The 12,356-nt window shown below is 37.6% G+C and overlaps 1 protein-coding gene across 3 annotated transcripts in view; it reads right to left on the bottom strand.

Annotated features, from left to right (window-relative positions):
• Positions 1-1,674: 1,674 nt before the first annotated feature.
• AGGF1 (angiogenic factor with G-patch and FHA domains 1) overlaps positions 1,675-12,356 on the bottom strand; it is a 44,513-nt gene continuing 33,831 nt past the window's right edge. For 2 of the 3 annotated variants that reach the window (XM_012180676.5, XM_042251996.2), the window contains 3 exons: positions 7,841-7,968; positions 6,131-6,230; positions 1,675-4,896 (listed from right to left, as the gene is read on the bottom strand). In XM_012180676.5, coding sequence (XP_012036066.3) covers positions 4,696-4,896; positions 6,131-6,230; positions 7,841-7,968 — 429 coding nt within the window. In that variant the 3' untranslated portion in view covers positions 1,675-4,695. The remainder of the gene's footprint in view (positions 4,897-6,130; positions 6,231-7,840; positions 7,969-12,356) is intronic. The other variant, XM_042251995.2, reaches the window with a different exon arrangement.

Raw genomic sequence — 12,356 nt, 5'->3', positions numbered from 1 at the left:
CAAACCCAACCTGCTCTTCCTCTTCTATGTGTCCATGCTGTACGATGCTAGGCACCTCTTCTGTGTGTGTAAGTGCTCACATGGACAGACAAGTATCATACGAATCACAATAACACTTAGCTGTGAACCCAAATTAAGTAGGCTAAATGAAACACATCTGGATTTTCAAGAACATGAACCAAAGGCAATTAATCTCAGGAGACAAGGGAGCCATCTCTGTAGAAGAATCCATTAGCGGAGAGCTAAAGAACAAGTCAAAGGTAACTAGGTAAGCAGGCAGAGGAAAAGCACTCCAGATGGAACATACAGGCAGCCCTGGGATGAGAGAGGACGTGGTGTGTTTGAGGAACTGACAAAAAGCCCAGCGAATGAGCGGGAGGGCAGCACAAGACAGGACTGGAGAGGCTGGCAGTGGCTGGGCCAGCTGGGGCCTCAGGGGCTCGGGCTTTGCTTCTGTCCTCAGAGCGGAAAGCCACGCAAGGATTTAAGCAGAAGATGACGAATAAAGAGTTGTGAGGACACCGTGTTCTGCAGAGTGGAAGACGGACTAGAGGGAAGGAGTGACTGCAGGGTTAGGAAGCTAGTAGAATAATCTGGGTGCGTAGTGACAGTGAATTGACTCAATATATTGGAAGTCAAGGGGCAGAGGAAAAAGGGTGTGGTAGTGAAATGGAGACTGACTGCTAGGTTCTGACTTGCATAACTCGGTAGATGATGCTGCTTGCCAAGAGTAAACTGAAAAAGATCAGGTTTGGAGAAGACTCTTCCATCCTAAATAAGCTGCTTGGATATGTATCCTGGCTAAGACAACCTGGAAGCCGTAGGAGTACAGATGGTAAATGAAACTGGGTGTATGAGCGTAAGGAAAACAACCTGGGCTTGTGCCCTGAAGGCCTCTCCACTTCCTGGTGTTATATTCCTACTTACTATAATGTCTCTGAGTACACACAGTTAACAATACAGGTTTTATCTGTGTTAAAGCTCAAATGTAGAAATAATAAAAAGTGAAAATCTGCTCACTCTATGGGTAACTAATCATTTGATATGACCCTTATACGTATTTTTAAGTGGGATTATGTAAAACATACTTTTCTAAAATCAGCAATGTAATAAGAATATTCTTCTCCATCATCATATAGAAAGTTCTATCTTACTTACCTGAACGGCTACAGTATTACATAGCGGGCCTGCATTACAATTTAACCAACCCCCCAGTCACCACTGATGGACAGTTGGATTATCTCACAGTTACTGCCCATTCAGTAGTCACTGACCTCCTTCTGCCTTGCTCACTGAAGCCTGATTTTGTTTGAACAGCAACATGTTCCACCTTGTGATGGCTCACAATTGGTTTAAGGCAACAGAGACCATCCTGTTGGCCACCTTTTCATCTTTCTTTGTAGCCATGGGCAGTCATGTTACCAAGTTCTGGCTAATGACCCCAGGGGGACGTCTGTTATAAGAGTTTCTGAGTAAGCTTTTGCTTTCCTGATAAAGGAGAAACAACAGGAATACTGCTCTTTCCCCTATTTTGGACTTGAACGTGATGACTGGAGTTTCAAAAGTCATTTTGCAATTACAAGGACATAAGCCAGAACTAAGAATAGTAAAGCAGAAAGACAAAGAGAAAGAGCCTGGGCCCTGATACACATAGACACACAGGTAAACACTGACTCATTTTAAAGAATGCAAATGTATTTCCACTTTAAAGCCTGAAAAAAGTTTAAAATGAAATGTTTTAAAGATTCACGGCAGAGACGTAAGTGATGCCCTAAAAAAATAAGAAGCACACTTAGAACACAATGGGGACGACACTTTCAACAGTCCCTGAGAACCTTCAGGTGCTGGGGCCAGAAACACATTTCCGGCTCCCCGCCCAGCACAGCCCTCTGCCCTGCGACTCAACAGGACGGCCTCTGTACACAGTCTCTGACACCTCTTCTCCTCGGTGGAAATTTATGTCTTCTTTTGGCTGCTCTTTGAAAATGTGCCAAATTAAGAAATAATCTTTTACATGAAAAGCTGGGAGGTGTTTTAACTGGGTGAACCATAACTTCATAAGTTCACAACTGGAATAAATTGAACAGAAGTAAAAGCCTTTAAAAACAGAAGAAAAATAAAACCCCTCCCTTTCTGAGAAAAAGTGCTTCTTAGCTATTTAATTTAGAAGACAATTTCTGTTATTTTACTATAATGGTGACGGTATCTTCTGTTCTCAATTTTGCCAACTTCTCATGTTCTGGCAAAATATGTCAGAATTCTCAAAATTCAGCAACTCGCAGCTTCACTTTAAACAAACACTTAAAGGCTATTAAATTACTAAATGTAATTTAGTAATAAACTGTGTAAATAAACTAAAATTTTAAATATTAGACACAAAACAATTTTATGCATAATTCAAATTGTACATAATCCACATTTATGCTTCTGAACAAACAGAAGCTCACATTTGTACTACTTTCATAGTTTACAAAGTGCTTTTATATACATTTTCTTATTTTTTATTTGAGACAAACATGTGAGTTAAATATTATCTCATTTCACAAGTAGAAATAGAACCAGACATTATTCAGTGCTTTAACCAGTATACAGTATAGCCCTGAGACTTTAGATCTGCCAAGGGTTTTAATAATGCAAATACCATATATGTATCAATTTTTATCACCATTTTCAAGTTTCCATTTTCTTAACAAAGGAAAACAATTAAAAAGTTTTCCACAATCTAATAATAAAAGTGAGAAATATTATATGTACAGCTGTATACTAACCCAGTGAGTGAGATCTATCAGAAGCAAGTTCACTCTGAAGGTCCTATGTTGTTACCTGTATACAGGGCACCAGTATCAGAACCATGTTTACACGAGTAATTTTTCTACTTTAGAGAAAATAATCCAGGACATTCCTATTGCCTCCAAGTCTTGTGAGTTGTGTGTATGTGTTAGGGTATGTAAGCGGCCAGGAAGAGGTGTGTGTGGGTTAGGGTATGTATGTGGCCATGTGTGTTTGTGTGTGTGTGTGTGTGTGTTAGGGTATGTAAGTGGGCAGGAAGGATACAGAAAAATACTTAATCCATCTTTAGAGTTATAGGACCTCTGGTTTTCCCATCTGCAATGACTTGACAAATTTGGTCATATGTCTCATCTATAGTAATACATTTTCTTTCCACACCCCTCCTTCTTAAGTACCCTCTACCATTAAGATTAGAAATTCCAACAGGTAGCTTTTCTTTCTGAACTATCTTCCCTGTTGCATATTTTTCCCCCCCGGAATTTTCCTTTCCTATTTCTGTATCTTGAAGACATTTCATTATAGTAGATGACAGAGCTATAGTTTATATTCACTGTGATAAAAGATCAGTCTCAGCATTGATTTCCCAGCAAAAAGCTGACAGGAAAGTTGACCACAAAGGGAAAAACAGCGGTAACCGGCAGCGCAGTGACACCTGCACTCAGACAGCTGCGCTGCAGCCTCCCCAGATCTGAACTAGTCTCCTCTCATCACTGTGCCGTCAATTCTCAGAGGGAAACTCTGGCTGGCTTCATTACTGCGCTGTCAGTCTACAGAGGGAAATTCTGCCTGCTCTTGAGTTCAAAGCAGACCAGAATGTTTAAATTATTGGTTCAATGAATTATTTTTTTTGATGTTACAATGTTTTTATTGCATCTGAAGATATTTTCAATAAATATCTTGAGTTTGGAGCCTTGGCTAGGTAAGGAAGCAAGGTGAAGTCGCTCATTCGTGTCCAACTCTTTGCAACCTCATGGACTGTAGCCTACCAGGCTCTTCCATCCATGGGATTTTCCAGGTAAGAGTACTGGAATGGGTTGCCATTTCCTCCTCCAGAGGATCTTCCCGACCCTGGGATCGAACCCAGGTCTCTCGCATTGCAGGCAGACGCTTTACCGTCTGAGCCACCAGGGAAGTCTCTAATCCTTTTGCAACAGAAATCAAATTTTTCTGGCACGACTCCATTGCCAGCAATGGGATTTATCAAAACTACAAACGCCAGCACATTGAATATTTCAATTCTGTACTCAATTGTTCATATTTTAGCTATGAAAGAAACCAAATGTAAATGCTTAATATATAATACAAATCCACAGATTCTTCACAGAAGAAAACAATGGAAGACTGATTTTCTACATGTCACCTGCTCATTAGTTCTTCAATAATATGTCTTGAGTTATTTCAAATATAATGTATACACCACTACCTATGTTTTTCAACATTTTCTATCTAGGTCCTAAAGGGTATAAACAAGGATGGATACAGTCAGGTTGTTTCTATAAACTTTTCATGTTTCTTCTGTTATGCATCTTACAATAATGAATATAAGGAGACAAAGACAAATGTACATTTAAGTTAGTGGTTTCATGAATTTTGCTTATATGGCTAGTTGTTTATATGGGTCTTGCAAATGACAAAGTAAACTAGCAAAGTTTGATAAGCCCATCCATGCCCCGTGAACTTTAGTCCACTCACAGCATGACTTGATTCAGTCACTATTTATTAGTTTTTTAAAAATGTTTTTTAAAAGCTCTGCAAACCACACTTTATTACAAATTTTTGAATCATGAGGGGGTAAACTGACACAGTTCCCTCATGTCACTGACTCTTTTTGAGGGGAAATTTCTGCAATTATACAAGAGTTTCCAAACTCTATAAAAAAGGTTAATTGTGTTCTATGACTGACCTTCACTCTACAGTCCCTTTGACCCAAGGCACAGTCCCTGGTCCATCTTTTTGAGATTTAGTTTCCAGGAAATTTTCAGCAAACCTCTCTCGTGCTTTCTCCCAGTTCTTTTTGCTCTTGTTTTGGAGAAGGTGAACATCCTCAATTGAAGACGGCTTGCCTGTCCCCAAGCCTGCATGTGTTCGCCGAAGCTGAAGCTGGATCTGTTACCAAGAGTTGAGAAGAGAACTTACTGCAGCACCTAAACACACTGAGAGCTGCTTTATCCAGTCTGACACTTTTAACTACAATTCTTTCAATTAGAAAAGACTGATGCATAAGAAAAAGCTGTCAAATGCATCTAATACATACAGGGGTATTACATACATGGTGATATGTGGAACTTACACTCATTTTTCTACACTGTCTTGCTTATCAATAAGAACAGTGGACTCTATTATAATAAAACAGAGTGGTCCTTAAACAGCAATCACCGTATTTCACTGAGATGCCGCACAATCAATCTGTCATCTACTCCAACTACAAGTAAAAGCAATGAATGTATGTAAACCTACAGTCTGAGCCTCACCTAACCAAGTGAAGGATAAGTTAAACCTCTGACTCATAAAGAGTTTGTTTTCATAAAAGGAGCAGAGAACTTCTCATTATTTTGAGAACCATTAAAAGCCACAAATTACTGAGTGTCTAATGTATGTCAGGCATCAACCTAGGGGCTTTATTTTCGGATATTCCTGAAAAAGTTCTCATTATCCCCATTTTAACAGGTGAAGACTGAAATCCAAATGTGCCCTAAGTCATACAGCAAGTGAGAGAGCCCACACTCTAACCTGACTGCAAAACCCATGTTCTTTCCTCTGTACCTCCAATGAGAGGATCTACATTAAATCTTCCATTATTTCGTTAGGTACCAAGTCATTATCAAGAATGTTCTCTGGTCGTATTACTACTTTGTAAGGTTTCTGTGAAAGAGAATCTGAACCGCCAATGAACCATGGGACTGCAGAATTAAACCACTGTACTGTTTTCTAGACACGATTCACTCTACTGTGGGTTACATGCTCCGAATCTTGAACCTAAAACAGATTCTCCAGCTAGTACAGAAGCTGACTGTTGGTAAGGTAACACTCGATTGTTCCTGCATGTTAGGACAAGGCACAGTAAACAAAGCCACTGAAAATAAAAGGCACAGAAGAACTTCTGCCTCAGGGGAAAAACACGGATTATTTAGAGGTTTAGGAAGTCTCTAAGAGGCTTCCTAAAAACAAAACAAATCATAAACACAAAAATTTGGTAATTGTGATTGCCGCAAAGGTAGTTACCATGTCTCTTTGCTTGCTACCATACTCCTAGCACTTATAGCAACGCCTAGCATATAGTAAGTATACAGTAAATATATCTGTTACAAGAGTAACTAATCAAAGAAATCACAAGTCTTACCGGAGTTTTCATGCCTCCACCATCCTTCCCTAGGCCCTCTCCTTTTTTCCATCCCATCTTCTCCAACATCTTCCGACCTTTATTGCTATCAGTAATTTCACTTTAGGGGAAATTAAGATGATAGTTGATTTTGAGACCATTTAAGTCACATTTATAATAAACTAATGAATTAAAAATAATTGGTACAACTACTTTAGAAAACTACTTGGCTTTCCCTAATAAAGCTGAAGACACACAAATTCTAGTCCTACATATACTAAACAGAAAAGCATGTATACGGTGCACCAAAAAGACATGGATGAGAATTTTTGCAGCCAAATCTAACAATAACCACAAATTAGAAATAATTCAGATGTCCATCAGTGGCAAAGTGGATAAATTGTGTCATATTTATACAGGAGAATATACAGCAATGAAAATAAAATGTACCTCACAAAGTAATGCTGGATAAAAAGAATACAGACACAAAATAAATACTGAATTACTCCATATACTTAAAATTAAAAATTAAGTAAAATTAATCTGACACTGTTGGAAGTCAGCAGAAGAGTCACTTCTGGGGAGGAGAGAGGAATGGTGATTCAGAGGGGACACTAGGAGGCCAGGCTTCTGGGGTTACTTGTGATTTTCTATTTCTTAATCCAAGACTGGATTCTGCAATGTGTTAATCTTATGATATATCACTGATATTGATGCTTAACATTTGTGAATTTAACATCAATTTTAAAAGTTAAAATGAAAATAAACCTTTCATTAACTAGTTGCATTTTATGATTTTATGGTCTAATTTAAGGGTATTTTAATTTTATGTTCTATCACATTGTCTTTTCAATTCCACAAAATGTTAAATTAGCTCTTCAATAAAAATAGACGAAGCAACGCCCTCAGACCAATGTATTTAATTATTTATTAACTGTAATATAATCTTCATGTTGTCCAGCAATTATTTTAAAAATATTAAACCTTAAAAATATTTGTCAAGTTGTTTGGTATATGTAGTCTAAAATGTTGTATTTCATAAAATCTGACTCCATAAATTCAAAGATGCCCTGTTAGTTTATGTACCATTATGAAAAAATTGCTATTATATGTAACTGTAAAATTCTATCCAAGTAATACATCTTAGAGCCAGTAAAATATATTAAGTCAAAATTTAATAATTGCTAGTTCTACATGAAAAATTTAAATAACTAAACCTAGAATTTATATTCTGAGAAAAAAATGTAGCTAATATATGATTAAAGGTAGAAATATAATCATATTGTAGGTTTCAGAATTACAGTTTTCATGCTTATCAATGCTACTTAACCAAGAGGAAAGAACTGAATCAAAAATAGTAAGAAAAATAATGTTTCAGGGTCAAGAACAGAAGCAGTTGAGTACTGAAATAACTATTAAAAGTATCAGTCTATTACCAATTTCTTACAGCCCAGCCTTCTAAATACACAGTATATAAATGTATGGTCACTAAGCTGGGTGGCTAGAATGTTAGTTATGCATATACATATGTGTGTGTGTTTAAGTTTATATGTGATAAATATGTATGTATCCATATTCATGTATACGATCAGTAATTTTCCAGGGAATAGCAGAATATCAATATTAGAGGAAAATATAAACAGAACTTCCACAGTCCTATAAATCAGATTTGTCCTATGAGTGTGATTATGGTACAAAGACTATTTCAAGCAACTAAAATTTAATACTTACGAATGAACAGATGCAGGAGCATCATCTCTTTGGAAAGTTCCTTCACTTCCAATCTGCTCCCTACGTTTTCCAGCTCTATCTTTATATTTTGGATTCTTCAATGCCTTTTCATCTTCATAGTCTGTATTCTTTATAAACATGAAATATTCATTGAGGAAAACAAAATTGAAAATATGTCTGTATATTTGCCTTGCTTAGTGAATATGGTTCAGTGTGGTCTCTATTAAATAAGTCATGATATAAATTAAGACATGACACAAAGTAAGACATTTATGCTATTAATATTTTTAGTCTATCCCCTTTAAAATGTTTATTATTTCAAGTTGTGCTACAATATAAATTGTATATAGAAGATAATATAAACCATATATAAATTATAATATGTAATTATATGAAAATATAGTAAAAAATACAGTATATTTTGAATTAATGATATGTATTCATATTCTCATATGACTACTAGTATTAAAAGAAACATAGAGAACCCCTGGGGTTGGAGAAAAAATCTATTTCTCCTTTTCTCTAAGGAACTGAAAGTTCCAAAAGATCTAAAAGTTTTGATACTGTTCCTTAAAAGGGAAAAATGTAGAAAGTCTTTTAAAAAACAGATAAAAAACAAATACTCTTTTACAATGGCAACAATAATAGGTTTTTCTTCAATACAGCTTCGCTATATGATTAATCAGTCACTCAACAAAAATTGGAGAAGGCAATGGCACCCTACTCCAGTACTCTTGCCTGGAAAATCCCATGGACGGAGCAGCTTGGAAGGCTGCAGTCCATGAGGTCGCTGAGGGTTGGACAGGACTGAGCGACTTCACTTTCACTTTTCACTTTCCTGCATTGGAGAAGGAAATGGTAACCCACTCGAGTGTTCTTGCCTGGAGAATCCCAGGGATGGGGGAGCCTGGTGGGCTGCCGTCTATGGGGTCGCACAGAGTTGGACACGACTGAAGCGACTTAGCAGCAGCAGCAGCAGTAGCAACAAAGATTACTGAGTAAAGAGTAAATTAAGCTCTATGTAAGGTGGCAGAATGCAAATAAATTTATAATCCTCAAATACAGACATACAATCTTCAGCATGCTACAGTATGACTGTTCAACAATAAAGGGATGCCCAAGACAAGCCAGCGGAACAAAAGAGGCAATTCAGTGTGGGGTATCAAAGAAGAATTCTCTTCCCTTTTGTTACTATTTGCTAACCTTTATATAAAAAGTTGGAGTAGGAAATCGCAACCCACTCCACTATTCTTGCCTGGAAAATCCCATGGACAGAGGAGCCTGGTGGGCTACAGTCCGTAGGGTCTCAAGAGTCCATAGGGTTGCAAGAGTTGGACATGACTAAGCACGCACATATAAAAAGTAAAAAACATTCATCAAAAAACACACTACAGACTGCTAGCAAGGTAAGGAAAGCAGCACAGAAGTTTTTACTTAATTTTGCTTTCAAAACAGAGAAATGAAGAACCACCAATCCTAATGGGTATTCGCCCTCAGAAAATGATGCAGAAATTGAGCTAAAATTTTGAGAAAACATTTTATTCTCTCCTTATAGATCTTCTACTTTCCTCCCAAATTAACCTCTTGACATTTTTTCTATTATGATTTCTCTTTTAGTACAACAGCAACAACAAAAAATACAATTTTTCAGCAAAATTTTGGCAGCATCTTCTCTGATATCTTCATAAAGTATAAAAAGCACTGGACAAATACACTTAAGACCTACAATTCTGTACCTAGCTCTGTCATTTAGTAGCTGGGTGACCAGATCTAGTTTCTCCGATGTAAACTGTCAATATTAATTACTTTCTTGCTCTATTATTGAATTAAATGGTAATTTTTAACTGCCTTATTGATACATAATTAACAAACAATAAATTATACATGAAGTGTACAATTAGATACTTTTGAGATTTGCATACACTTATGAACTTAGAACTGGACATGGAACAACCTACTGGTTCCAAGCCGGGAAAGGAGTACATCAAGGCTGTATACTGTCACCCTGCTTATTTAACTTACATGCAGAGTACATCAGGTGAAATGCCGGGCTTGATGAAGCACAAACTGGAATCAAAATTGCTGGGAGAAATATCAGTAACCTCAGATACACAGATGACACCACCCTTAGGGCAGAAAGCGAAGAAGAACTAAAGAGCCTCTTGATGAAAATGAAAGAGGAGAGTGAAAAAGTTGGCTTAAATCTCAACATTAAGAAAACTTAAGATCATGGCATCTGGTCCCATCACTTTATGGCAAATATATAGGGAAACAATGGAAACATTGACAGACTTTATTTCTGAGGGCTCCAAAATCATTGGAGATGGTGACTGCAGCCACAAAATTAGAAGACGCTTGCTCCTTGGAAGAAAAGCTATGACCAACCTAGATAGCATATTAAAAAGCAGACATAGCGTTACCAACAAAGGCCCATCTAGTCAAAGCTATGGTTTTCCCAAGAGTCATGTGTGGATCTGAGAGTTGGACTATAAAGAAAGCTGAACACCAAAGAATCAATGCTTTTGAACTGTGGTGCTGGAGGAGACTCTTGAGAGTCCCTTGGGCTGCAAGGAGATCCAACCAGTCCATCCTAAAGGGAATCAGTCCTGAATATTCACTGGAAGGACTGATGCAGAAGCTGAAACTCTAATACTTTAGCCACCTGATGCAAAGAATCGACTCATTGGCAAAGACCCTGACGCTGATAAAGATTGAGGGCAGGAGAAGAAGGGGTTGACAGAGGATGAGATGGTTGGATGGCATCACCGACTCGATGGACATGAGTTTGAGCAAGCTCTTGGAGTTGGTGATGGACAGGGAAGCCTGGTCTGCTGCAGTCCATGAGGTCACATAGAGCTGGACACGACTGAGCGACTGAACTGATACCCTTATGAAACCATCACAATTAGGATAATAGATATTCATCTCCCGCAAAAGTATCCTTGTCCTTTTTTCCCTAGAATTTTATAGACCTGAAGTCTATAGTATGTATAGTTAATCCTTGAACAACATGAATTTGAACTGTGAAGGTTCACTGATACACAGATTTTTTTTCCAATGGTAAATATGACAGTACTACCCTATCTGTAATTGGTTGAATCTGCAGATGCAGAACACCAGATACAGATGAACTGTAGTTATGGAGGGCTGAGTACAGACATGAAGATTTTTCCACCAAGGTGAGACTCGGCACAGCTAATCCCTGTGTTGTTCAATAGTCATCTGTACTCTTTACGCCTGGCTTTCACTCAGCATAATCATTTTGAGATCCATCTACATTGTAATCTGTATTAATAGCCTATGTTTGTTTCTTTTTTTTATTGTTAGGAGTGTTTAACATATATATTTAACACAGTTCATCTATTAATGATGGACACGAGTTTTTTTTCCAGTTTTTGGCTATTAGGAAAAAAGCTGTTGTGACCATTTGTTCCCTAGTCTTTGTATGAACACGTGCGTTCACTTCTCTTGGGTAAATACTTTGAAGTAGAATGGTGAATCATATAGTAGGTGTACACATAACTTTTGGACAAAATATTAAACTCTTTACCAAAGCCACTGTACCATGTGTGGTCTCATCAGCACTGTATGAGAGTTTCAGTCCTTCCACATGCCAGCAACACAATATAGTCTTAAATGGTTTTAATTTGCATTTCTGGAAAATCCGATGGATGGAGGAGCCTGGTGGGCTGCAGTCCATGGGGTCACTAAGAGTTGGACATGACTGAGCGACTTCACTTTCACTTTTCACTTTCATGCACTGGAGAAGGAAATGGCAACCCACTCCATTGTTCTTGCCTGGAGAATCCCAGGGACGGGCGGAGCCTGGTGGGCTGCTGTCTATGGGGTTGCACAGAGTTGGACACGACTGAAGCGACTTAGAAGCAGCAGCAGCAGCAGTAACTAATGATACTAAACATCTTTTCATAACTGCCATGTGCTTTGGTGAAGTGTCTATTCAAATCATTTGCTCATTTTTAAACTGTTTTCCTTTGCTGAATTTTGAGAGTTCTTTGTAAACTTCATCAGATACATGATTTACAAATATTTTTGCCAGTCTGTGACTTATCTTTTCATTCTCTTAACAAAATCTTTGGAAGAATAGAAATTTTGGAGGAGTACAATTTGTGCTTTTAAGGATTGTGCTTTTAGTGTTAAATATCTAGAAATTCTTTGCCTAACTCTTTTTTTAAGGTTTGCTTCTAGAAGTCTTGTAGTTTTAAGTTTTAGATGTATATGTACAGTCCATTCTGAGTTCATTTTTGTATGTTATGAGGCGTGGATCAAGGCTGCTGTTCCTGCTTTCGTTGTGGTATGTGCTGTGTTGACTTTCCAATTAGTTCAGCACTGTTTGTTGGAAAAAGACTATCGTTTCTCCACGAAACTGGCTTTATACCTTTCCTGAAAATCATACATACACACACACACACACATATGCACACACACACATATACACACACACACACATCTGTCTATGAATCTGTCTATATAGGTCTATTTCTGGACTCACTAGTCT

This window comes from Ovis aries, chromosome 7 (assembly GCF_016772045.2).
Source record: "Ovis aries strain OAR_USU_Benz2616 breed Rambouillet chromosome 7, ARS-UI_Ramb_v3.0, whole genome shotgun sequence".
Taxonomy (NCBI): Eukaryota; Metazoa; Chordata; class Mammalia; order Artiodactyla; family Bovidae; genus Ovis; species Ovis aries.
This window is presented reverse-complemented; position numbering and strand designations above follow the sequence as displayed.